The 27,924-nt window shown below is 44.4% G+C and overlaps 1 protein-coding gene across 1 annotated transcript in view; it reads left to right on the top strand.

Annotated features, from left to right (window-relative positions):
* Positions 1-27,924, top strand: part of nhej1 (nonhomologous end-joining factor 1) — a 237,523-nt gene that overhangs the window by 4,229 nt on the left and 205,370 nt on the right. The window contains exons 2-4 of the mRNA XM_080199547.1: positions 1,506-1,704; positions 3,006-3,218; positions 25,885-26,023. Of these exons, the coding sequence (XP_080055673.1) occupies positions 1,519-1,704; positions 3,006-3,218; positions 25,885-26,023 (538 nt within the window). The 5' untranslated portion in view covers positions 1,506-1,518. The remainder of the gene's footprint in view (positions 1-1,505; positions 1,705-3,005; positions 3,219-25,884; positions 26,024-27,924) is intronic.

Below are 27,924 nucleotides of genomic sequence, written 5' to 3'. Positions count from 1 at the left end.
GCTTCCCTGGCCAGGTTGGTGAGATTGGTGGAACTTCTGATTTCACCCTGGCATTGGTGGTCTACACAGAGAAGAGCCTCAGGAGGCACGTGGCTGAACTTTGCAGCTATTGTTCTTTCTCCCTACGGTCATCTCAGGGCGAGGTATACAGCTGGGCTGCTGAGAGTGAATGTGTGTGCTTGGATGGCATTTAAATATGGCACCAGAATCTTTGACCCCACGAGGTAATGGCGGATCAGACGAATCTATGCCCGTCCCGCTATGTGATTCAGAGAGATGCTCACCGGTGCATAATTAATGAGCTTCAAGCATAAAATCAGGAGTGATAATTCACCATGCCACTCTGTGAGAAACATGACCCTTATCACATCTGCTCTCACACTTCAAGTGGAATTTCCCCATCCCGCCCACCATGGGAATCGTAGCGGGCAGGACAGAAAATTCAGGGACCATGCAAAGATCCGTTGGCCTTGAGGGATTTTCCGGTCTTGGGATGAGCACAGCTGGAAAATCCCACCCTAAGTCTCCCTATGGTTTCTGATGAAGGGTCACAGACCTGAAACGTTAATTCTGTTTCCCTCTCTACAGATGTTGGCAGATCTGCTAGGTGTCTCCTGCATTTTCTGCTTTTATAGCAAAAGCAAATATGGTTTCAATGGCTGTTTCCCAATTCAAATTTTCGTTTCCCAATTCAAATTTTCGTTTCCCAATTCAAATTTTCGTTTCCCAATTCAAATTTTCGTTTCCCAATTCAAATTTTCGTTTCCCAATTCAAATTTTCGTTTCTGTGTTTAGAGGTCATGAGCATTAAGTGCCAATGTTCATTGGAGGATGTTGCCAGTGAAACAGATTAGCTGAAGTATCTGTGGCTCAGCGGGCAGCGCTCTGACCTTTGAGTCAGAAAGTTGTTGAATTAAGTCCAAATACAGAGCTTTGAGCACATAATCTGTGCTGATACTGAGGGAATGCTGCACTGTCTCAGAAGAATGGAAAGACCTGCCTGCCCTCCTGTAATAGGTCTCATGGCAGCAAATTCTCCCTTGTGTCTTTGCCATTATTTATCCTCAACTAGTAAAACAGTTGATCTGGTCTTTATCTTGTCACTGTTTGTCGGAACAATGACTGTAGAATCATGAAATCATGACAGTACAGAAGGAGGCCATTTGGCCCATCGGATCTGTACCAACCACACCCCAGATGAGCCCTATTCCTGTAAACCCACACATTTACTCTGCTAATCCCCCTGATGCTCAGGGGCCAATCAACCTAACCTGCACATTTTTGGACTGTGGGAGGAAACCAGAGGCAACCCACTCAGACAGGGGGAGAACATGCAAACTCCACACAGACAGTGACCCGAGGCCAGGATTGAACCCTGGTGCTGTGAGGCAGCAGTGCTAACCACTTCAGCAAGTACTTAATGTTAGCTGTGAAAACAGGTTGGAATCTACTAAGGCTGTGAAAGGTGCTGTACAAATGGAAAAGTTTCTTTTCTTTAACTCCAGAGTCTTCCTTTCAATGGCGGAATTGGAGACGTTGGCCGATGATCTCCTCGCTCAGCCGTGGATCTCTGTTTATATTGGTGACTCTCCTTTCCTGCTCAAGGCCTCTTTCAGCGATGCTGCCTACAAGCTGATGCTCTGTGACCTTGACAGTGTCTGGTGGGAGGAGATGAACTCGGATGGTCTGAAGCAAAGGGCACAGGTATGTCTTTGGATTCGTGTTACCAATATAGAAGGAGGTGGATGAGAGAGAGCCTGGATTCAGCCAGTTCACCTTGTGCCATCCTGGTAGTCGTAAGACCAAACACCAACAGAGTTGTTCGGCTAATAATAGGAGCCGAAGACAATTCATCCCTTTGAGCTTGTTCTGCCATTGAATTAATTCATGACTGATCTGTATCTTAACTCCAGTAACATTCTAAAAACAGGTTGCAGATCCACATTTTGACAGTAGATTAGTGTTTTTCAGTGAAATTTAATGAGGAAGTGAATTACAACACAAAAATTATAGGTTGCATCACCCACAGCTTACATGTGACACGAATATACAAACTTAATCAGAACTTTATAAAACCGTCCCAAAGTTCGCATTACCTCATTTAGAGATATAGACCCTAAGGAATTGTTTGAAAAGGAAAGACTGAGGTCCGTCTTCTCCACCTTGTGACCATCCTGATGGCTGCAAATAAAGACAGACAAACATGTATTTATACAGCACTTTCCCTGCACTTGGCGCTTCCCAAAGTGCATTACAATTAATGAAGTATTTTTAAAGTGTAGACACTATTATAATGCAGGTATCAATGATAAAGGAGTTGTTGATGAGTTACAACAATCAATCTCCTTTCAATTCATCTCCAGTGTGAGGTGAGGAAAATTCCCAACAGTGGAGAGTTTTGGGAACAGATTTCAAAGGACCTCATGCAGCCCAGACATTCTCTCTTCCACCTTCTTCAATCGGGAAAAAGATACAAAACATGCACCAATCGAGTCAAGGACAGCTACTTCCCTGCTGTCATCAGATTTTGAATGGTCCTATCATATATTAAATTAATCTTCCCCTGTCTGTGATTGCAGCACTATATTCTGCACCCTCTCTTTTCCTTTTCCCCTATATACTCTATGAACAGAATGTTGTGCCTGTTTAGCGCACAAGAAACAATACTTCTCACCGTGACCCAGTACGTGTGACAATAATAAATCAGAAGAATCCTGAGCCATATGCGCCCCTAGGATTGCCAACTGTGATCAACTGTAATCCTGGAGGTTTCATCACCTGACTTCCCCCACAATCCAGCCATTCATTAATCAGCCAACATACCCATCCTTATGACAAATTGCCTTCCTACGCCAGTTGGAAAGAGAAATATTTGAAGAATCTACTTTTATAAGTTTTTTTTAATGGTATATTGTTGTATACTACATAAATGCACATTTGTTTCTTGTTGCTCTGTTGCTGCCTCAGCCTAGCAGATAATCCTCAATGTGATTTGGTTTTCCCAGGAACTGAACAAGAGGCTGAAGGCCCCGGTGTCCGCATTTTGCCGTCACCTTCGTGAGGCGGTGGATCCGCTGTTGCGAGGCGGAAATGGGGTTCCCCTGTCAGGCTTCTCGTGCGAGCGAGCTCGGAATCTGCTCCGTGTCAGCCTGAGGAGTGAGTTATCTGGCGTTCCTTTCTACTGGACCTTCCACTGCACCGAGGCCCCTCTGAGCATGGTAGGTACTTCACTCACATGGATCAGCACATGGTCTCTGCTGCTGATACGGCATTGGCAACGGAGGGAGGGAGATCTAAGCAGGGCGATGGGCAGACAAAAACTGCAGGTTAGGACACTCTCCGATATAAAATCAAAATACTGCAGATGCTGGAATCTGAGATGGGACCTGTGGGAAGAGAATAGAACCAACGTTTTGAGTCTGCATGACCCTATTTGAAAAGTTGACTTTGTTCTCTCACCACAGATGTTGTCAGACTTGCTGAGATTTTCCTACGTTTTCTGTTTCTGTGGGAAACTTTCCTGTCTCACTTCAGGGATTTGAATTTATACAAAAGAATATTGAGGACAATGGTGGCCCTTCAAGATTTAAAGGTTGTAGATTGCTTTAAGAGCTGATCACATGATTTGATGGTGCTGTCATTAGGGTGTTGCACAGTCTTATTTTCAGTTTGTATCTGTGTGGTGCAGAGAACATCTTTTTCAGTGAAACCTGTCAGGTGTTACTTAGTATCTACGTGTGCAAACCTCAACTATTCTTTTTGTTTAAAACCCACAACCCGAACAAAGGACATCGCAAAGACTGTTCAATTCACACCATTCACTGAGATCATCCCTGATCTGTGCCTCAAGTCCATTTATCTGTCTTTGATCAAGATCCCGCAGTATCCTCACCCAACCCATCTCAGTCTTTAAAAGCCCCAACTGACCTTGGATGTCAGGATCCTTTTCGTAGAGAGAGTTCCAGATTTCTTTTTAAAGTTTATTTATTAGTGTTGTAAGTAGGCTGACATTAACACTGCAATGGAGCTACTGTGGAAATCCCCAAGTTGCCACACTCCTGTCTCTGTTTGGGTAAACACAGTAAGAAGTCTCTCAACACCAGGTTAAAGTCCAGCCAGTTTATTTGATAGTAAACCTACAAGCTTTCGGAAATGCTGTTCCTTTGTCAGGTGTGTGGAAAGTTCTGATCAGAGGACTTTAACCTGGTGTTGTGAGACTTCTTACTGTGTTTACCTTAGTCCAACACTGGCATCTCCGCATCTGTTCGGGTACACCGAGGGAGAATTTAGCATAGCCAGTGCACCTAACCAGCACATCTTTCAGACTGTTGGAAGAAACTGGAGCACCTGGAGGAAACCCATGCAGGTGCAGGGAGAACGTGCAAACTCTACACAGCCCAAGCCGGGAATTGAGCCTGGATCCCTGGTGCTGTGAGTCAGCAGTGCTTACCACTGTGCTGCCACCCCTAATAAAATTGTGTGACGAAATTGCTTGCTGATATCTCATCCCTGAATGGCCTAGCTCCAATTTTAAGACTTTGTCTCCTTGTCCTGGATTCCCCCTCCCCCGTGCCCCTCGAACCTGCCCACCTGAGGAAGTGCTCTCTATCTGAGCCAATGTTGACTGCCCCTGAGCTGTCATCGTTCAAGAGACCTGTATCCCGGACGCTCTAATTCAGCATTGCCACTTCCTTTTATTCTTTCACAGAATATGGACATCACTGGCTTGCCCAGCATTTTGCCCAGCAGTATCCCTCATTGCCCTTGAGAAGGTGATGGTGAGCCAGTACCTTGAACCGCTGCAGCCTGTGTTTTGTAAATATACCCAGTGCTGTTAGGGTGGGTGTTCCAGGATTTTGACCCAGCGACAGTGAAGGAACAGCAATATACTTCCAAATTGGGCTAGCGTGTGGCTCAGAGGGGACCATGTAGTTGGCAATGTTCCCATGCCTCTGCTGCCCTTTTCCTAGGAGGTAGAGGTTGTGGATTTGGCAGATGCTGTCGAAGGAATCTTGGTGAGTTGCTGCAGTGCATCTTGTGGATGGTACTCACTGCTGTGGCTATAAATCAGGAGTGAGGGAGTGAATGTTGAAAGTAGTAGAGGTGTTTGAGGGATATCTGATGAATTCAGTGTCAAATCACTTGCTCCAAAGGCAGTGCGTGCCTTAACTGGGACATCATCACAGCTTGTTTATCATTGGCTGTAGCATTATTAAAGTGGAAACAAGATGGTAAAATCGAAAGATTGAAAAGGTTAAATCAGTAACTTTTTATACAACTTTTTTTAATACGCTACGAGAGGACACAGGTTTAAGGTGCTGGGGAGTAAGTACAGAGGAGACGTCAGAGGTAAGTTTTTCACTCAGAGGGTGGTGAGTGAGTGGAATCGGCTGCCGTCAGTGGTGGTAGAGGCGAACTCGCTGGGGTCTTTTAAAAGACTTCTGGATGAGTACATGGGATTTAATGGGATTGGGAGTTACAGATAGTTCTATGGCCTGGTAGGTATGCATATGACCGGTGCAACTTGTGGGCCGAAGGGCCTGTTTGTGCTGTAGTGTTCTATGTAATAAAAAAGTTTTACTACACATTCTGTAATTGCTAATTAAACCTGTTTTGATGCCCCTGTTAAACAAATATACTTAAGAGATGCGCTCAGATGCTGTTAAGGTCTCCCTGGCTATATCTGAAGAAGAGGGGAATTCTCCTGCTCCCTGGCTAACATTCATTCCTCCTCAATCAACATTGTTAAAAGAATTCATTGCGTTGCAGTCTGCAAGAAAGGGCCCGTGTGGCTTCCTGATTCTAAAAGTCATGAATATTTTAGAACTGAGCACTAAATCCAATGGTTTATACATCATTGGATACAGAACTATTGAAATGTGTGGCTGTCTGCAACGTATTTCTTCATGAGATGCGGGTGTCACTGGCAAGACCCTTGTTACATTCGAGTTGGAGTTTGGTAGTGGGGGGGTTTTGGTGAGTGGGGTGGTGGTGGGGAGGGTGGGTGTTTGGTGAGGTGGGGAGAAGGTAATCAATCCCTTTTCTCTGATTGGTAAACACTTTTAAGTTTAAGTGTCACATGTAGGCTTATATTAACAATGTAATGAAACTACTGTGAAAATCTCCTAGTCACCGCACTCCGATGCCTGTTTGGGTACAGTAAGGCAGAATTTAGCACAGCCAATGCACCTAACCAGCACACCTCTTCAAAATGAAAGTAAGATCTTAAGGAATTTGGAGCATGAGGGGAAAGAGGTGCAGCGCAGAGCACCGGAGGTCAGAGGGAGCAAACCTGGTGAGGACAGCTTCCTGGCGAACCTTTACTCCGAGTTCCTGAGGATTTAAAAGTGATGAGGGGTAGGCAGAAACGGCTGATTAGGTGAGTATTTATACAATAATTACTTGTATTTTATAAAGTCTTTATTTTGTGGTTTATAGTTTGTAAGGGCTAAATTCTGCATTAACAAGATCAAGGGAAGAAGAACGCTGAAGTAGTTGATAATTATTTGATTTTAAGAATCCTTTATAAGTTTAGTCATGGTAGGAGAGCTCAAAGCTGAGTTTGCTCCTCCTGCTCACTTGAATTTGAACTCCTACCTCCCAAATTAGTCCAGGCTTCATGTTCACTACAGAAACATAGCCACTACACTACCATTCCTATTCTGTGAGACATGAGAGGGCTGCTACATCAGCACAGTTCTCCGTTCTACAGTTCTTCTGTCCAAAAACAGCTGCTGTGCCACAGTTTTCCACTAGGGGGTGGAACAATACCGCTTTAGACATTATGTGACGATGCTGGCACTGGACTTGGGTAAACACAATAAGAAGTCTCTCAATACCAGGTTAAAGTCAGAACTCCCACTTACCTGATGAATGCTACCAGATAAATCTGTTGGACTTTAATCTTCTTTAGACACTGCCAGAGTTTTGAGACTGAGGTGAGCTGGCTACCCTGAAGTCTCAAAACAGACGGTGATTGCCCATTTATATCCGAATCTTATTTACCCATCTCATTCTTCTGTAGTCCGTCCTTCTCATTTAGGCACTGCTGTAGAGTTGGGTACACAGTGAGGTGAAGGAAGGGTGGAAGAAACAGTCAGTGATCACAAATACTGACATAAACATGTTGGGCCAAATGGCCTGTTTTCGGTGCTGTGAATTCTATATCCTTGGTTGCACAAGAGTTTTAAACCGGTGTCAAATTTCTAATCTCTAGTCCCTGCAGCCTTGGTTTAGTGATTGATGCTGCCATAACATATATAATGATTTTATGATTGTCCGCCTGTGGGTTAGGATGAACCTTTTTCAAAATTATTTTGTGGAATATTGGCGTCATTGGCAAGGCCAGCATTTGTTGCCAACCCCTAATTGCTCTTGAACTGAGTGCCTCTCTTGGCCACTTCAGAGGACACTTAAGAGTCAACCACATTACCTTGGGTCTGGAATCACATGTCGCCATGACGTGGAGATGCTGGTGTTGAACTGGGGTAAACACAGTAAGAAGTCTCACAACACCAGGTTAAAGTCCAACAAGTTTATTTGCTAGCACAAGCCACTAGTTTTCGGAGCGCTTGCTACTCCTTCATCAGGTGAGTGGGATTTCAGTTCACAAACAGGGCATATAAAGGCACAAACTCAATTTACAAAATAACGGTTGGAATGCAAATCCAACCATTCCAACCATTATTTTGTAAATTGAGTTTGTGTCTTTAGATGCCCTGTTTGTGAACTAAATCCCACTCGCCTGATGAAGGAGCAGCGCTCCAAAAGGTAATCGCATGTAGGCCAGACCAGGTTAGGACGGCAGATTTCCTTCCCTTAAGGGCTTTAGTGTGCCGGATGGACTTTTATGACAATCGATGATAGTTCAATGGCCACCATTCACTGAGACTAGCTTTACATTCCAGATTTATTAATTGAATTTAAAATCCATCAATTACCGTGATGGGATTTGAACCTCTGTCCCCAGAGCATTAACCTGAAGATCTGGATTGAGAATCCAGTGACAATACCAATACACCAAGCTGCACACTACAGCAAACTATCTAAAGAGTCTCCTTGAACTACAGCGTTTGGAACTCATTGGTCCAAGCTACAGCAAAGTCTTTTGACAAAAAGATATTGCAGAAAACATAAACTCATGGTGTGGGGTAATATAATGGCATGCATTGGTTAGCTAACAGGAAGTGGATTTGGCATAAATGGCTCATTCTTTGGCTGGCAGGATGTGACAGTGATGTGCCACTGGGATCAGTGCTGGGGCTTCAATTTATATCAATGACATGGATGAACGGACTGATGATATGGTCACTAAATTTGCTGACAACACAAAGATAAGTAGGAAAGTAAATTGTGAAGAGGACGTAAGGAGGCTACAAAGTGATAGGTTGAATGGACAAAAATTTGGTAATGGAATGTAATGTGGGCAAATATGAAAATGTCAATTTTGGCAGGAACAATAAAAAATAAATTTATTATCTAAATGGCAAGAGATTGCAGAGCTCTGCGATGCAGAGGGATCTGGGTGTCCTAATGCATGAATCACAACAGGTACAGCAAGTAATTAGGAAAACTAATAGGATGTTATTGTTTATTGTGAGGAGAATTGATTACCAAAGTAGAGACGATATGCTTCAGTTGTACAGGACGTTGATGAGACCACATCTGGGGTACCGTGTACAGTATTGCTATCTTCAGGGAAAGATGTAAATGCTTTTGAAGCAATTCAGAGAAGGTTTATTAGACTAATACCAGGAATGTCTAATGAGGACAGGTTAGTGAGGTTAGGTTTGTATCCACTAGAGTTTAGAAGAATAAGAGGCAACTTGACTGAAATCTTGAAGGTCCTGAGGGGTAGTGACAAGGTGGACGTGGAGAGGATGTTTCCCATTGTTGGAAAATCTAGAACTCGGCTGTCAGTGCTTAAAATAAGGGGCCACTCATTTCAGACAGAGAAAACTTTTCTCTGAGGGTTGTGAATCTCTGGGACTCCCTTCCTCAAAAGGCAGTGGAAGCCATCTGTTTCACTAATGTTCTTGAAGGAAGGAAACCTGCCGTCCTTGCCTGATCTGGCCCACATGTTACTCGAGATCCACAACAGTGTAGTTGACTCTTAAAGTGTCTACTAAGCCACTCAGTTTAAAGGCAGTCAGAGATGAGCAATGAAACACAGGCCAGTGACACCCACATCTTGTGAATGAATAAAATGAATTTTATAAAAGTGTTTGAGTATTTTAAGACAGAGCTAGGTAGATTCCTGATTAACAAAGGGAGAGAAAGATTATCAGGACTAAATGGAAAGTGGGGTTGAGGTGACACTCGTCAGCCATGATCTTATTGAATGGCAGATTTAAAGGGCCAAGTGGCCTACTCCTGCTCCTACTCCTAATTCGTATGTTTGTAAAAGTTGGGTGATTTCTCCAACAAAAGGCAGTGAATGGGGGATAGACGTATCATACTGATCTGTGCGGTCATTTACAGAGTGCAGGCTTTAGGTGTGATCAATGGGCAAGACTTGTTCAAACATTTCCATTCTGCTCTGGTTTTGTGTTGTCACTATATGCAACTCTATTTTAAATGCTGGCTGCGACCCCTTTATTTTCTTAGAATGCTTTCCAGAAAAATCTGGACTTGTGTCTTGAATTCTGCGTTCTGCACTTTCTTTCTTCTGTATGCATTGCCTTGTTCATGATATACACCAGCATAATCTTCATCTCTGAGGATTATGCTGGTGATTTGACAGTGTCCTTTGTAAATTGGGATGGGAAATAAAGGGTTGGTGAGGGATGGGGTGGTGGGGTCCTGTATACCCCTCCACCGCAATATTCAAGCAATCCTTAAAGTCTGTTGGAGTGTTGACCTGTATCTCAAAGTGGCCTTGAATACAAAAGCTGAAGGCCTTTTGTTTCAGTTTCACAAAGTTCTGGTCTGTAACAGTTGGAAGCCTTTTCCTAGGGCAAAAATGACAATTAGAAGGGGGGACAGGTTCAAAATAAGGGGGGAAAGGTTCAGTGGAGATGTGTGAGCGAAGATTTTTTACACAAAGGGTGGTGGGAGCCTGGAATGCACTGCCAAGTGAGGTGGTTGAGGCAGTTACATTACTCACACCTAAGACTCATCTTGATAGGCACACGAACAGATGGGGATATAAGCAGTTGGCCTAGATAGGACAACGTGACTGGCACAGGCTTGGAGGGCCAAACGGCCTGTTCCTGTGCTGTACTGTTCTTAGGATTTGGCCAAAGAACAATCATCTGGAGTAAATGCATTCAGTTTTATGTGTCATTTTCCAGTGGGTACATAGAGATCCTGGAAGGAGGTACAGTGCTGATTTAGGGTTTAATTTTTTTCAGTATTATTTTCACAGGATATGGCCGTCACTGGCTAATCCAGCACTTTTGTTGCCCATACCTAATCACCCTTGAGAAAATGGTGGTGACCCGCTGCCTTGAACTGCTGCAGTCCATGTGCTGTAGGTACACCTACTGAGCTGTTAGGGAGTTCAGCATTTTTGACAATGTGCTATTCGGATTGGTGGATGGTGACTAGTGGACTGTCCCAGGGGTCGGTGCTGGGGCCTCAGCTATTTACCATTTATATAGATGATCTGGAGGAGGGAACCGAGTGTAGGGTGTCGAAATTTGCTGATGACAGCAAGATTGGTGGAACGGCAAATTGTGCGGAGGGTGTGGAGAGTCTACAGAAGGATCTAGATAGGCTGGGCGAATGGGCCAGGAAATGGCAAATGGAATTTAATGTTGGCAAGTGCGAGGTGGTCCACTTTGGTAGGAATAATGGTAGGAAGGATTATTACTTACGTGGCGAAAAACTGCAGCAGACGACGGTGCAGAGGGACCTCGGGGTCCTTGTGCATGAGTCGCAAAAACCCAGCTTGCAGGTGCAGCAGGTGGTCAGGAAGGCGAATGGGATGCTGGCCTTCATCGCGAGGGGGATTGAATATAAAAGTAGGGAGGTCTTGCTGCGGCTGTATAGGGCATTGGTGAGGCCGCAGCTGGAGTACTGTGTGCAGTTTTGGGCGCCGTACTTACACAAGGATATTTTGGCCTTGGAGGGAGTGCAGAGGAGGTTTACTAGGCTGATACCGGAGTTGAGGGGGTTGAGCTATGAGGAGAGGCTGAATGAACTAGGCTTGTACTCGTTGGAGTTTAGAAGAATGAGGGGAGATCTCATTGAGACATATAAGATGATGAATGGGATGGATAGGATAGAGGTGGAGAGACTCTTCCCACTTAGAAAGGATAGTAGGACTAGGGGGCACAGCCTCAAGATAAAGGGGGGTGCGGTTTAGAATGGAGTTGAGGAGGAACTTCTTCACTCAAAGGGTGGTGAATCTCTGGAATTCTCTGCCCGTTGAAGTGGTGGAGGCTACCTCGCTAAATATTTTTAAGACGCGGGTTGATGGGTTTTTGATAAGAGAGGGGATTAAGGGTTATGGGGAGAGGGCGGGAATGTGGAACTGAGCCACGACAGATCAGCCATGATCTTATTGAATGACGGGGCAGGCTCGAAGGGCTAGATGGCCTACTCCTGCTCCTATTTTTTATGTTCTTATGTTATGTTCTTATGACCCAGTGATTTTGAAGAAACAATGATATGTTTTCAAGTCAGGATGGTGAGCAACTTGGAGAGGAACTTGCAGAGGTGATATTCCCAGGTATCTAATGCTGTTATAGAAACATAGAAAATAAGAGCGGGAAGCGGCCATTTGGCCCTTTGAGCCTTCTCTGCCATTCATTATGATCACGGCTGACCATCGAACCCAGTAACCTATTCATCTACCCTGTCTAACCCTGTTAGGAGATTCTTTGCCCTGACCTATTCCTAGTCTTCACTTCTGCCTCACCTCCTCTGCCCCCTTTCCAACTATACAATTCCGTACATTTTTACCTTCAGTTCCGTAGAAGGATCATTTAGATCCAAAACTTTAACTTTGTTTCTCTCCACAGATCCTGCCTGATCTGCTGAGTTTATCCGACATTTTCTATTTTTATATTTGAAATATTCTTGGAAAGTTGTAATACGATAAGTCTGATTTTTCTGCCTATTAGTGTGGATGCCTGTGAGTTATGCTAGCTGGGAGAAGTGTGCTTTATTTTTCCTTTACTCTTTGATTACTTCCCTCTGTTACCTAGTGTTAGGTTTGAGCACAAAACCCACCTCCATAGTCGCTACTTCAGTAAGTTGAGCGAATGCAGCGCAGCGCCCTGCGTGAGCCGTGGGAAATGCCTGGTGCTTGTGCATTGCCTGCTGTACTGAGGGAGTGTCGCACTGTTGGAGGTGCAGGCTTTCAGGTAAGACATTAAAACGGAGTCTCTTTCTGTCCTCTCGGGTGGAGGTAATGGAACCCACAACACTATACTTAAAAAAGGAACAGCTCTCCACAGCCTGGGAACTTCCAGGGGAAGTTTTTTTACACAGAGTATGGTGGGGGCCCAGAATGCCAAGTGAGGTAGTTGAGGCAGATACGTTAACGACATTTAAGAATTATCAGTTTAGGCACATGAACAGATGTGGCATGGAGGTTTATCTGGATAGGACAATGTGACTGGTGCAGGCTTGGAGGGCCGAAGGGCCTGTTCCTGGGCTGTACTTTTCTTTGTTCAGTGTTCTGGTCATTATTTACTTTTAAACAGTACTTTTAAAAAAAACTTTAGCTTGGTTTGTACTTCAGTGGCATTGGAGGGACCTTGCTGCTCACAAGCTGGCTGCTCTATTTCCTATGTTTCTGTCAATTTGAAGTGATTGACCAGGAAACTGGGAAGATGTGGAGAATGATTTATTTAACACAGCGAGTTGTTCTGATCTTGAGTGAACTTCTTGAAATGATGGTGGAAACAGATTCAGTAGCAACCATTAAAAACCAAATTGCGTATATCCTTTTAAAGGAAAAATTGATAGGGCTATGGAGGGCAGTGTCATGGGACAAATTGAACAGTTGTTTCAACCACAGTGGACCAAAGTACTTTATAGTAGGTTTGTCATTGTTATAATGGTGGCCATATTGCACATTGCAAGCTCCCACACACAGCCTTGTGATAATGTCGTAATCATTTGTTACAACGATGTTCAATGTTGGTCCAGGACCTTGGGGTAAACTCCCTGTTGTTCTTAACTGGGGTCTTTTATATGCACTTAGGAGCGTAATCAAAATCTCGGTCTGACGTCCCATCCGAAAGATGGCACCGCCAACAGTGCAGCACTCCTACAGAACTCTGCTGGGAGCCTAGATTATGTGCTTCAGGTTCTGCAGTGGAACATGAACCTGTTTCCTTCTGTCTCAAAGGCTAGGTTGCTAACCACTGAGCCGAGGCTGACACTGCATTGGGTTTGTAATTATGCCAAAGGAGCAATAGGAACTTGCATGTGGGATGGGGTGTATTGGAGGTTTACCAATCTCTTGGCTGACTCTCCCTATCCAGATATATTGCCATGGACCGGAGTGTACACTTCTGCAGAGGACCTGTCTGAAGCAGACTGAGTGGATGGGCAACTGAGGAGGGAGAGGTTTGAACTTGTGGTTGATGTGGGTCTAAGCCCCTTGGTTTCAGCCATTACTCAAGGCTGTTTTGGAAATTTGACTGTTCTCTTGACGCGTTTGGCATCTCTCCTTTGGAGATAAGTAGCTGCTTTGCCTTGTCAATCGCTCTTTCTAATTATGCAGCTGCAATTTTCCTTTTCTTCCCTCGCTTAGAAATGTAAATTTCTCACTTTTCACAAACCTAGTGTCATGTTTTAATTAAATCCAGGCACCAGGGTTGTTTAACTACCTTATTTTTGTATAAAGAAAGGAAGCATTTGTTGCTCTCCTCTTGGCTATTTTAAATGTAATCTGATAATGGAAATTTCTCAGTCCACTCCTTCCCTATCCTTTCTACTGCAAGACAAATCTGGAGTGAAAATAGCTGTCTTTTCAATGTTTGATCCTAGGTGCATGCTTCTCTTTGAAGAGCATTAGGAATCATTCCTGTCTTGTCTAGTCTGATGCTACCAGTGTCATGACTATGGGAGTGCTGCAATGTTGAGATCTTAAAACTGAGCCTGGGTCTACTCTCTCAAGTGTAAAAGAACCCATTGCACTATTAAAAACGGAACAGTGGAGTACCCAGTGCTTTGGCCAATATTAAATCTTCGACTACTTCAATTCAAAACAGATCATCTGCCCATTGACTACACTGCGTTTGTGAGATCTTGCTGTCCAAAATTGATTTTATTTGATTTGATTTATTATTGGCACATGTATTAGTTTACAGTGAAAAGTTTTGTTTCTTGCGTGCTATACAGACAAAACATACCGTTCTTGGAGAAGGAAAGGAGAGAGTGCGAAAGGTAGTGTTACAGTCATAGGTAGCGGGCAGAGAAAGATCAACTTAAGGCACGGTAGGTCCATTCAGAAGTCTGACAGTAGCAGGGAAGAAGCTGTTCTTGAGTCGGTTGGTACATAACCCCAGACTTTTGTATCTTTTTCCCAGCGGAAGAAGATGGAATCAAGGATGCCCGGGGTGGGTGGTGTCCTTAGTTATGCCAGCAGCCTTGATGAGGCAGCGAGAAGTGAAGTTAGAGTCACTGGATGGAAGGCTGCAACATGACAACAGAGATGACACTTCATGGCATTGGAATGTCATGTCGCCAGGCAAATTTTTTATCTGGTTAAAGGCTCTGTACTTGCTGTCGTGCATTTTGTTTATTTCTAAGCTGCAAATACCTCCTCCGAAGCAGTCTCCCCTCATCTCTGCACCTTCTGTGTTGGATTGGAATTGAAATAACTCTCATCCTCCAACTCATTCATAACAGGACCTTAAATGATTAAAGATAATAAATTTGCAGGAAGGAGCAGGGAGAGTGGGACTAATTGGATAGTTCTCTCAAAAGCATCCCACAGGCTTGAATGGTTGAATGGTTTCCTTCTGTGCGAATATCATTCTAAAAATTGATGCCCTCAATACTGAAAGGCAGTGAAGAACATTTGGGGAAAACTGGACATTTGAGGTGTAGGAAGAGGAAGGTACTTTCATTTGTACAATACCTTATCATACCCCTCTGCCTATCCAAAAGACTTCATATACAATCAACTTTTTTGAGATACGTTACTATTGTGACGATACTATGCCTTTAAGAAATGTTATTTGTGTTTCTTGTGCAGGATGTGTTTTAGCCATCAGTTCTGTATGTCTGTACTCGACAGCCTATGTTGTTACTGCAGCAGCAAAATTGATCTTAATTACTGGATTTTTTTTTAATCTGGACTAATGCAGCATTGTTATGTTAGTGTTTTTCCCTGAAGTTTTTCAGAGTGGGATGTGATTCGGGTTTTGACAGGTAAAATCATGTAACTGGGTGAGGCCAGGGTCACAGAGAGAAAGCCAACTCAGTTGATGTTTGGGATTTCTAGAGAAAAGAAATAACTCTCTGCGTTTGTCTCTCTCTCTCTCTCTCTCTCTCTGTCTCTTTGGATTTGGGATCTAGCAGAAAACAGTGCTCTTTCTCTGAAGCTCTGTTTCTTGAAGGTAACTCTTCCTTTGGGAACTGCTATATGGGAGTAGTATCTGTCCAGAGGAGTTAAAGGACTGTAAATCTAGTATCCACATGAGCATACTTGTTTTTGGTGCTAATTGATTCTGATGTAGGATTTATGTCTATGGGAGTATTGCTTAAATTTGAACTATAGAGATCGATTTTTACAGCTTTTTACCATTTATATAGATGATCTGGAGGAGGGAACCGAGTGTAGAGTGTCGAAATTTGCTGATGACACCAAGATTGGGGGAACGGCAAATTGTGCGGAGGGTGTGGAGAGTCTGCAGAAGGATCTAGATAGGCTGGGCGAATGGGCCAGGAAATGGCAAATGGAATTTAATGTTGGCAAGTGTGAGGTGGTCCACTTTGGTAGGAAAAATGGTAGGAAGGACTATTACTTACGAGGCGAAAAACTGCAGCAGGCGACGGTGCAGAGGGACCTCGGGGTCCTTGTGCATGAGTCGCAAAAACCCAGCTTGCAGGTGCAGCAGGTGGTCAGGAAGGCGAATGGGATGCTGGCCTTCATAGCGAAGGGGATTGAATATAAAAGTAGGGAGGTCTTGCTGCAGCTGTATAGGGCATTGGTGAGGCCGCAACTGGAGTACTGTGTGCATTTTTGGGCGCCGCACCTGCGCAAAGATATTTTGGCCTTGGAGGGAGTGCAGAGGAGGTTTACTAGGCTGATACCGGAGTTGAAAGGGTTGAGCTATGAGGAGAGGCTGAATAAACTGGGCTTGTACTCGTTAGAGTTTAGAAGAATGAGAGGAGATCTCATTGAGACATATAAGATGATGAATGGGATGGATAGGATAGAGGTGGAAAGACTCTTCCCGCTCAAAAAAGACAATAGGACTAGGGGGCACAGCCTCAAGATAAAAGGGGGGCGGTTTAGAACGGAGTTGAGGAGGAACTTCTTCACTCAAAGGGTGGTGAATCTCTGGAATTCTCTGCCCGTTGAAGTGGTGGAGGCTGCCTCGCTAAATATTTTTAAGACGCGGGTTGATGGGTTTTTGATAGGAGAGGGGATTAAGGGTTATGGGGAGAGGGCGGGAAAGTGGAACTGAGCAGCGACAGATCAGCCATGATCTTATTGAATGGCGGGGCAGGCTCGAAGGGCTGGATGGCCTACTCCTGCTCCTATTTCTTATGTTCTTATGTTTAAATTTTTCAATCGATAAAGGTCATACTAATTTTTTTCTTATATTTTAGCTGTGTTGTTAAATAAAGTTTGTTTTAATAAAAGCTTTCTGGTGGGTCAATTGAATTACATCCGGAATGGAACACCTTATGCTCATCCTAATGCCAAAATCAAAAATAAGTTGGGTAACTTCATAATATATGAAGTTATTATGCTTCATAATATACCTTGGAATTTCTGATTTCTGATCTGGTCCCTAACACTGTGTAGTTGAATGTGGCATGCATTGTGCATATTGAAATGCTTTACCTGTAGCTGTGAGGTGGATTTCTTTAATGGCGTTTCATTGACGGAAGAATAGTTAACGTTGACCAGGGTACCAAAAGCCCTCCAGGCTCTGCCAAGAGGATCATGTGATCTTTAGGACACTTGTCCTTATGGGAGGGACTATAATAGAGATCAGAGTTTAAACATAAGGGGTCTCCCATTTAAGACAAAGATGGGAAGAGATTTTTTTTCACTGAGGGTAGTGAATCTTTGGAGCGAGATAGATAGATTCTTGACCAAGAATAGAGTCAAAGGTTATTGGGGTGGGTGGAATGTGGAGTTGAGGTCACAATCAGATTTACCATGATCTTATTGAACGGTGGTGCTGACTTGAGGGGCCAATTGGCCTCCTCCTGCTGCTAATTTGTATGTTCATGCCTTGTTGAACAGGCCAAGAGGGTCATCATTGGAATACTTCCTCTGACAGAGCAGTTCACCCTCGCTACTGACAAGCAGAATTTAACTCTTGTTCTGGAGCAGAACTTGGATCCTCGTCTTGGAGGTGAAAGTGCTGAACCATAGATGACAAACCTCAGGCTAAAGGGACGATCCTTTAGAACAGAGATGAGGAGGAATTTCTTCAGCCAAAGCGTGGTGAATCTGTGGAATTCTTTGCTGCAGAAGGTTGTGGAGGCCAGGTCATTGAATGTCTTTAAGACAGGGAGGTAGGTTCTTGATCTAAAAGAGGGTCAGGAGTTATGGGGAAAAAGGTAGGAAAATTGGGCTGAGAAAAATTTCAGCCATGATTGAATGGCGGAGCAGACTAGTGGCCTAATTCTGTTCCTATGTCTTATGGTGTTATGTTCATTCCAGTGGCATTAACAGTGAAGTATTGCTGTTGGGCTGGGTGGTTTCACCTGGAGAGGTGATGTATCTCAGATAGTGCAAGGCTAGCTGGACCAGTGCACAATGGTTGATTTCAATTTTTGCTCCTATTAATTTGTGAGTGCAGTCCTACAGAGTTACCTGGATAGGTAGGAAAAAGTGGGATTGACCTCACCGGAGGAGATTTGATAGAGATACTCAAAATCCTGAGCAGGTCTGGACTGAGTAGATCAGGGGAGAAATTGTCCAATTAGTGGAATTTTTGAGAACCAGAGGAGACTGGTTTAAGGCGATCGGCAAAAAAATACGGCATATGGAAAAACATTTTTAAATCAGTGAGTTGTTGGGAGCCGCCTGAGAGTGGGGTGGGGGCAGATTCAATCATGGTTTCAAAGGGGAATCGGAAAGTGGAAATATTTACAGAGCTACTGGGAAAGGGGGGGTGAGTGGGACTCGCTGAGTCGCTCTTGCTGGGAGCTGGCACAGCCTCACTGGGTTGAATGGCCTTGCTATGTGCTATGACTATTGCACGAATTGAAATTTATCATCCTCTTGTTCCATTCAGTGACTCCGTCCGTGCAGGTTGGTCATTGATGCTATCAGTACTCAGCGTCCGAGCAAATACATTGGGGTGGGGGGAAATCTTGAAACCATCATGGGAAAACAGAGTGTGAGCTAATCCTGCAGCACTGTGTTTGTTTTTGTAAGGCGTTTTCCGATGGTGACAGTCATTCTTTTGATCCTGTGTATAAATGAGATGAAACACTGAGAAGACATTATACAACATGCTACTTTTTAACAGGTCGGAGCCAAAAGCAAATTGTCAACAAGGTTGCAGCAAGGTGGTGTTTCTACAAATACATATTAACTGGGATAATCAGCCATTTGAATCATAGAATCCCTACAGCGCAGAAGGAGGCCATTCAGCCCATCGAGCCTGCACCGCCCACAGACCCACCCAGGCCCTATTCCCATAACCCCATGCATTTGCCCTAGCTAATTCCCACAGACACTAAGAGGCAGTTAAGCATGGCCAATCCACCTGACCTGCACATCTTTGGATTGTGGGACGAAATCGGAACACCTGGAGGAAACCCACACAGATATTGTGTGCAGACGCCACACAAACAGTGACCCAAACTGGGGATTGAACTTGGGACCCTGGCACTGTGAGGCAGCAGTGCTAACCACTGTGCCACTGGAGCGTGAGGCAGACTGGTTTTCATCATCCATTTTACCTTGGGCGGGTAGGGGGAATAAAAGCAGTTTTACCTCTTCTAAGGTAAGAGGGCATCATGGTGGCTCGGTGGTTAGCACTGCAGTCTCATAGTACCAGGGACCCAGTGCAAATTCTCCCCGTTTCTGTGTGGGTTCCTTCCAGGTGCTCCAGTTTCCTTCCACATCCAAAGATGTGTGGGTTGGCCATCCTAAATTGTCCCTTAATGTCCCACGATGTGTAGGTTAGATGGATTAGCCATGGTAAACGTGTGTGGAGTTACAGCAATAGGGTGGGAGAGAGGGACTGGATAAGTTACTCTATCAGATAGTCAGTGCATCCTCGATGGGATGAATGGCCTCTTCTGCGCTGTAGGGATTCTATGATCATCTCCCTTGGACAAGTAGAAACTGGTAATCAATGCAGCCTTGCCAGTGTAATGAAAAGCCCAAGACCAAATGGGAGCATTCTTTCTGATTATAGCTTGAACATAAGAACATAAGAAATAGGAGCAGGAGTAGGCCATCTAGCCCTTCGAGCCTGCCCCGCCATTCAATAAGATCATGGCTGATCTGTTGTGGCTCAGTTCCACTTTCCCGCCCTCTCCCCATAACCCTTAATCCCCTCTCTTATCAAGAACCCATCAACCCGCTTCTTAAAAATATTTAGCGAGGCAGCCTCCACCACTTCAACGGGCAGAGAATTCCAGAGATTCACCACCCTTTGAGTGAAGAAGTTCCTCCTCAACTCCGTTCTAAACCGCCTCCCCTTTATCTTGAGGCTGTGCCCCCTAGTCCTACTGTCTTTTTTGAGCGGGAAGAGTCTCTCCACCTCTATCCTATCCATCCCATTCATCATCTTATACGTCTCAATGAGATCTCCCCTCATTCTTCTAAACTCTAACGAGTACAAGCCTAGTTTATTCAGCCTCTCCTCATAGCTCAATCCCCTCAACTCCGGTATCAGCTTGGTTTGGCTTCTGCTCTGCCCAAGACCGCAAGGGGCTACAAAGGGTCGTGAATGAAGCCCTGTCCATCATGCAAACCAGCCTCCCATCCATTGACTGTGACTACACTTCCCACTGCCTCAGAAAAGCAGCCAGCATAATTGAAGATCCCATGCATCCGGACGTTCTTTCCTCCATCTTCTTCCGTCAGGAAAAAGATACAAAAGTTTGAGGTCACGTACCAACCGACTCAAGAACAGTTCTTCCCTGCTGCTGTCAGGCTTTTGAATGGACCTACCTCGCACTAAGTTGATCTTTCTCTATTCTCTATCTATGACTGTAACACTACATTCTGCACTCTCCTTTTCTTCGCTATGTACGGAGTGCTTTGTATAGCATGCAAGAAAAAAATACTTCTAATTGTATACTAATAATGTGACAATGATAAATCAAATTAAAAAATCAAGTTTTATTCGCAAACAGATGGATGACTCTATTAATTGGCACCCAAGAGCACTTCATATCCAACCAGTTTACTCAATGCTGTACCAGGTGCAACAAAACTTTGCTTTCAACTTCAGCGAGGATGTGGAGATGCCGGCGTTGGACTGGGGTGGGCACAATAAGAAGTCTCACGACATTAGGTTAAAGTCCAACAGGTTTATTTGGAGTCACGAGCTTTCGGAGAGCTGCTTCTTCATCAGGTGAGTCCAAAAGCTGGTGATTGCAAATAAACCTGTTGGACTTTAGCCTGGTGTTGTGAGACTTCTTACTGAACTTCAACAAGTATATGGAGTTTGACTACAGACAGACGAAACCTGACCTGACTGGCAGCACAGGCTAAATGTCCTACTTAACTTAAAGGAAACAACGTTCACAACCTCATGGTGCCTGAAAAATCTTTTAAATCAGGAAAGCACTTTTGAAATGTGATGGCTGTTGTGGGAAAAGTGGCCACCAGTTTGTGCCCATCATGATCCCACAAATTGCGATGTGATAAGCAGTTCTTTAAGTGATGTTGATTGAGGGATAAATATTGGTGAGTACCCCCCCCCCCCCCCCCCCCCCAACCTCCTGTAGCATTCATAGTAATAGTGTTGTGGAATCCTCCCTGCCCACCCCAGAGAGCAGAGGGGGCCTCAGTTGACCACCTCATGCAATGAACACCACCTCTGACAGTGCAGCCCTCCACAATGCTGGACTCGCTGTGCTGGCCTGGATGCCGTGTTCAGGTCCCCAGAGCGGGACTTTGAACCCACAAACCTCTGAGTCAGAGGCTAGAGAGACTTACCCGCTGAGCCACGGCCGAAACTATCAGTCAACATTGAGGGTGATTGGTGGTCAGGTACTAACTTGTGGCGACGCCCATGTGGGGAGGCGTGATGTACCATTGGCTGTGTTTAGCCCAGACTCGTGCGGTCACTGAGGCCCAGCAGACTGACCACATCCAACACAAAGACTGCAGCCAATGTCGGTTTTTGAGGGACCTGGGTCTGAAGTGACCAAACACTAAAAAATGTGAAGCTTGATATTATTTGATTTTGAGCTGCTATTCTAAACCTCAGTTTATTTGCTGCTGGAAACCTCATAATTATTCAGTCTGATACCGATCAACAGGCTGTGGTAAATTTGCACCTTGCTTCACATTTATATATTTTTATAAGCGGCCCGTGAATGATTGCATATACAATGTTCCAGTTCTCCTCAATTCTTTGGAAAATTACAACTCTCATGACCCAACACTGACTATCGTGCATGGCACTGACCGTGTATGTGAGCAATATCCTTTCTTAACCTGTTCCCCTCACTTATAAGATGCTCCTTGTAAAGATGTTGAGTTGTACTGAGACACAATTTGCACAGTTGCTCATTACCATTGAGACATAGGGATACAACCAGAAAATATTGGAAAAACTCCGCAGCGTCTGTGGTGAGAGGAACAGAGTTATCGTTTCGAGTCTGTATGGCACTTCAGAACAGCAGTTGCTCTGTTGAAGAGTTGTACGGACTCAAAACATTAACTCTGTGTGCCTCTGTCCACAGACACGACCAGACCTGCGGAGTTTTCCCAGAATTTTCTGTTTCTATTTCAGATTTACAGCATCGCAGTATTTTGGTTTTTATTATTGGAACACTGGACCTTAGAGCCAGGAGCAGGCCATTTGGTCCTTTGAGCCTGTTCTGCCATTCAGTAAGACCATGGCTGTGGCTCCTCCTGGCCACCCTCCCCCATGACACCTGACTCTTTTGTCCATCAAAAATCTGTCCAACCCAGCCTTGAATAATTTCAATGAACCAGTCTCCAAAGCTCTCTGGAGAAGGGAATTTCCAGACTAAGTACCCTCTGAGAGAACAATATTCCTCTCAGTTTTAAACTGTATCCCCTCATAAAACTAGGAGCGGGGAAGGGAATTCAGGGTCTCAGACCTGTTCCGCCATTTAATACGATCATGGCTGATCCCATCTCAGCTTCAACTCCTGCCCCTTCACCATCACCTCTCAACTCCACTATCGATTAAAAAATATGTCCACCTCTTCCTTAAATTTACTCAAAGTTCCTGCATCCACCGTGCTCTGGGATAGTGAATTCCACAGATTCACTGCCCTGAGAGAAAAAACTTCTCCTCATCTCTGTTTTAAATCTGTTATCCCTTATCCCAAGACTATAACCTCTTATTTTAGATTGTCCTACAAGAGGAAACATCCTCTCCATGTCTACCTTGTCTTTCCCCCTTATCATCTTGTAGGTCTCAATTCGATCTTCTCTCATTTTTCTAAACTGCAGGAACTATAGGCCTAAACTGCCCAATCTATCCTTGTAAATCAAACCTCTCATCTCTGGAATCAATCTCGTGAACCTCCTCTGAACCGCCTCCAATGCAAATACATCAGTATCATAGAATCCTACAGTGCAGAAGGTGGCCATTCGGCCCGTTCGAGTCTGCACCGACTACAATCCCACACAGGCCCTACCTCCACAACCCCATGCACCTACCCTAACTAGTCCCCCTGAAACTAAGGGGCAATTTTGCATGGCAAATCCATCTAATCTGCACACATTTGCACTGTGGGAAGAAACTGGAGCACCTGGAGGAAACCCATGCAGACATGTGGAGAACGTGCAAACTCCATACAAACAGTGACCTGAGCCGGGAATTGAACCCGGGTCCCTGGCTTTGTGAGGCAGCAGTGCTAACCACTGTGCCACCCTGCCACCACTCCTCAAGTAAGGGGTCCAAAACTACACAATATTCTAAGTGCAGTCTCACTAACGCTTTGTAGAGTAGCAGCAATACTTCACTACTTTTATATCCTATTCCTTTAGCAATAAATGCCAAGATTCCATTTACTTTGCTTATTACCTGCTGTACCTGCATATTAGTTTTCTGAGATTCATGCATGAGAACACCCAGATCCCTCTGCATCAAAAGCACTACGAAGTCTCTCCCTATTTAGAAAATTTGCCTTTCTATTTTTCCTACCAAAATGGATAATCTCTCACTAATCTGCATTCAACTCCATCGGCCAAATTTTGGCTCATTTACTTAACCTACCCCATATCTATTTGTAAATTTCTTATTTCAAAGAACAAAGAACAGGCCCTCTGGCCCACCAAGTCTGTGCCTACATAGCTGCCTCCCTAATATTTTTTTTATCTCAACACAGTCCATATCCCTCTATCCCCTGCCTAATCATGTATCTATCCAGATGCCCCTTTGAACATTGTTATAGAATCAGCTTCCACCACCACCACCACCTGCAGTGCGTTCCAGGCATTCACCTCCCTCTGTCTGAAAAACTTGCCCTTTATATCTCTTTTAAACCTTCCCCCTCTCATTCTCAACCTATGCCCCTGAGTAATTGACCTTTCGACCTTAAGAACATAAGAAATAGGAGCAGGAGTAGGCCATCTGGCCCCTCGAGCCTGTCCCGCCATTCAATAAGATCATGGCTGATCTGTTGTGGCTCAGTTCCACATTCCCGCCCTCTCCCCATAACCCTTAATCCCCTCTCTTATCAAAAACCCATCAACCCACGTCTTAAAAATATTTAGCGAGGTAGCCTCCACCACTTCCAACGGGCAGAGAATTCCAGAGATTCACCACCCTTTGAGTGAAGAAGTTCCTCCTCAACTCCGTTCTAAACCGCCCCCCCTTTATCTTGAGGCTGTGCCCCCTAGTCCTACTATCCTTTCTGAGCGGGAAGAGTCTCCACCTCTATCCTATCCATCCCATTCATCATCTTATATGTCTCAATGAGATCTCTCCTCATTCTTCTAAACTCTAACGAGTACAAGCCTAATTTATTCAGCCTCTCCTCATAGTTCAACCCCCTCAACTCCGGCATCAGCCTAGTAAACCTCCTCTGCACTCCCTCCAAGGCCAAAATATCCTTGAGGACCTTGGGAAAAAGACTTTGACTATCCACTTTATCCAAGCTTGTCGTAATCTTGTAAACCTTTATCCAGTCCCCCCTCATTCTCCAATACTCCAATGAAAACAATCCAAGTTTGACCAATCTTTCTTCATACTCCATTTCCTCCAAACCAGACAACATCCTGGTTAATCTCTTCTGCACCCTTTCCAATGCATCAACATCCTTCCGGTAATAATTTACCAGAATGATAGGGAGTGGGATAGCATGATCTTGGGTTTGGACATAGCTCGGCACAACATCGAGGACCGAAGAGCCTGTACTGTTCTATGTTCTAATGTGATGACCAGAATTGTGTACAATACTCCAAATGCGGCCTAGCCAAAGTCTTATACAGCTGCAACATGATTTTCCAATTCCTATACTCAATGCCCCGACCAGTGAAGGCCAGCATGCCGTATGCCTTCTTGATTACCTTGTCCACCTGAGTGCCACCTTCAGGGAACTGTGGATCTGCATACCTAGATCCCTCTATCTGCTAATATTTCTATGGGCTCTACTGTTTATTGTATATTTTCCTTTTGCAGTAGACCTTCCACATTGCATCACCTCGGACTTGTCTGGGTTAAATTCCATATGCCATCTTTCGGCCCACATCTCCAGAGTTTTGACCATAAATTGTATTTGGTACAACTTTATTATCAATTTCCACACAGCAAACTCCCACAAATAGCAAAATGGTAACGAGCAGACAGTCTGTTTCTGCAATGTCTATTGAAGGATAAATATTGGCCTGGATACTAGGAGAACTCCTCTGACGGATGGTCATCCAGACTCGAAATGTTGGCTCTATTCTCTCTCCACAGATGCTTTTAGATCTGCTGAGATTTTCCAGTATTTTCTGTTTTTTGTTTCAGATTCCAGCATCTGCAGTATTTTGCTTTTAAGGTAGATAGTCAATGTCTTTTTCCAAAGGTAGAGGAGTCTAAAACTAGAGGGCATAGGTTGAAGGTGAGAGGGGAGAGATACAAAAGGTCCAGAGGGGCAGCTTTTTCACTCAGAGTGGTGAGTGTCTAGAACAAGCTGCCAGAGGTAGTAGGAGAAGCGGGTACAATTTTGTCTTTTAAAAAGCATTTAGCCAATTACATGAATAAGATGGGTATAAAGGGATCTGGGCCAAATGTGGGCAATTGGGACTAGCTTAGTGGTAAAACCTGAGCAACATAGACAAGTTGGGCCAATGGGCCTGTTTCCATGTTGTAAACCTCTATGATTCTATAAATGGGTCTAACTATGTACATTTCTGAAGAGAGCCAGACTGGTCTAATGTGCTGAGTGGCATCTTTCTGTGCTCAGAAATTCCACGGTTCCACCAGTATTAATGAGGAATGCACAGAACTTACAAATAATCAGTTCTGCACTGGGTGACATGGCAGCATGTTTGTGTGTGTTTCAGATAAGGTGAAAGACCTGTAACGTTAGGTGCCAAAACCAATCTGATTTGTCCCCATCTATTATCTGCAGGTATCCCGCCACATGATCTGCCCCTTACTGAATATGATGCAGGCTTTGCACAGACAAACCCAGGACCTGATGCTACTCTTGGAGAGGAAAGATGCAGAGATTCTCGACTACAAGGAAAATGGCGCTATGCTCAGTAGAGGTGAGGACTGTTGCGGCAATCTGTACCAAAGATTTGAATAAATAAAGGGAGAATTGGAGAGACGGAGAGGAAGACAACCCTCCGGATGGCTCAAGCCAGGTTCCAGCCAGTGAACTACTTGCAAAGCATGTCACTGTTGTAATGGAGGAAACATGGCAGCCAATTTATGCACAGCAAGCTCCCACAATTAACAATGCAATAATGGCCAGATGATCTGTTTTGTAGATACCTTGATGTGGAGATGCAGGTGTTGGGCTGGGATGGGCACCGTAAGTAGTCTCACAACACCAGGTTACAATCAAACAGGTTTATTTGGTATCTCTAGCTTTTAGAGCACTGCTCCTACATCAGGTGAGTCATAGACCTGTTGGACTTTAACCTGCTGTTGTGAATCTTCTTACTGTAGATACCTTGGTTAAGAGATGAGTGTCTGGGTACCAGGGAGAACTCTTTTGTTGTACTTCAGAATACTGCTGTGGGACCTTCGTGTCCACTTGAGAGGGAGGACAGAGCTTGGCTTAAGCTCCCATGGGAAAGCTCTGCCGATGACCTCTGCGCTCTCTCGGTATTGGATATCGCATGATATTGTATATTCTAGTCCCAGCATGGGGCTTGAACCACTGGCATGAGAGTGTCTTCAACTGAGGTCCGGCCAAAACACTTGTCCAACATGAAAGAGAAAGTGGATGTTAGGCTCCGTTATAAAGACCAAGCTTGCATCATATCGTAACCGTCACATTATCGAAACACCCAGAGTAGGTGAACACAGTAACCAATCTACGCACAACAAACAGTAACCATCTTTGCTTAGTGTTGTTAGGAGGATACATGTGGATAAAACCCTCTCCGTTATCCTCCTGCTAGACCTGTTGACCAAAGTTAGGACAACAACGGAACTGTACAATTGCATTGATGGGTGACAAGATGTGGCAAACAGTTGGCTCCTGGTTGCCATCATGTGGCCTGTGTTGGTATGGCATATGAATGTTAGCTGACAATTGGGTTTGATTTCCATCCATTCCATCTCTCCATCCCCAGTATTTGAGGAGCGTGCTTAGCCCGATGGTTAGCAATCTGTCCTCTGGCTCAGAGGATTGTGGATTTAAGGCCTGCTCCAAAGATTTGAGTGTGTAGTAAGGACTTAGAATCTGTGTCAGAACTGAGCGAGTGCTACAGTATCGGAGGTTCCTCCTTTCAATTGCAATGCTTATCAAATTCCTGGTTTGTTTTCTTGGAGAGCTGTTAAAGATCCCTTACATCATACTGAAGAAAAGATTGGGAGTTCTCACCAGTGTCCTGAGCGGTATGGTGCCACAGTGGTTAGCACTGCTGCCTCACAGTGCCAGGGTTTGATTCCTGGCTTGGGTCACTGGCTATGCGGAGTCTGCACATTCTCCCCGTGTCTGTGTGGGTTTCCTCCGAGTGCTCCAGTTTCCTCCCATGTGCTGGTTAAGTGCATTGGCCCGTGCTAAATTCTCCCTCACTGTACCTGAACAGGCGCTGGAGTGTGGCAACTAGGGGATTTACAGAGTAACTTCATTGCAGTGTTAATGTAAGCCTACTTGTGACACTAATAAATAAACTTTTTAAAAAAACAATATTTATTCCTCATCCGTTGTCACAGAAGCCATTTATTTGACTGTTATTACTTGGCTGTGTGTGGGAGCTTGCTCTGCACTAAGCTCAAAGCAGTGACTGTCCTTCAAAAATAATTAATTGCCCGTAAAGCACTTTGAAAAAACTTCAGGCTGGGAAAGATGCTGTATAAAATCTTTTTGCTTTGGTGTTTACTGCAAATATTTGCAATGTGCCAAACATTATCAATACCTTGCTGTTGGAATAAAAATGCTTCAGTTTACCTTTTGGGATGAGGGAATTGGTGGGATTGTAGATTTAGGGGA

The sequence above is a fragment of the Carcharhinus amblyrhynchos genome, chromosome 11 (assembly GCF_965287045.1).
Source record: "Carcharhinus amblyrhynchos chromosome 11, sCarAmb.v2.hapA, whole genome shotgun sequence".
In the NCBI taxonomy this organism is placed as follows: Eukaryota; Metazoa; Chordata; class Chondrichthyes; order Carcharhiniformes; family Carcharhinidae; genus Carcharhinus; species Carcharhinus amblyrhynchos.
The sequence above is the reverse complement of the archived record's forward strand: the minus strand, read 5'-3'. Positions and strand labels throughout refer to the sequence as shown.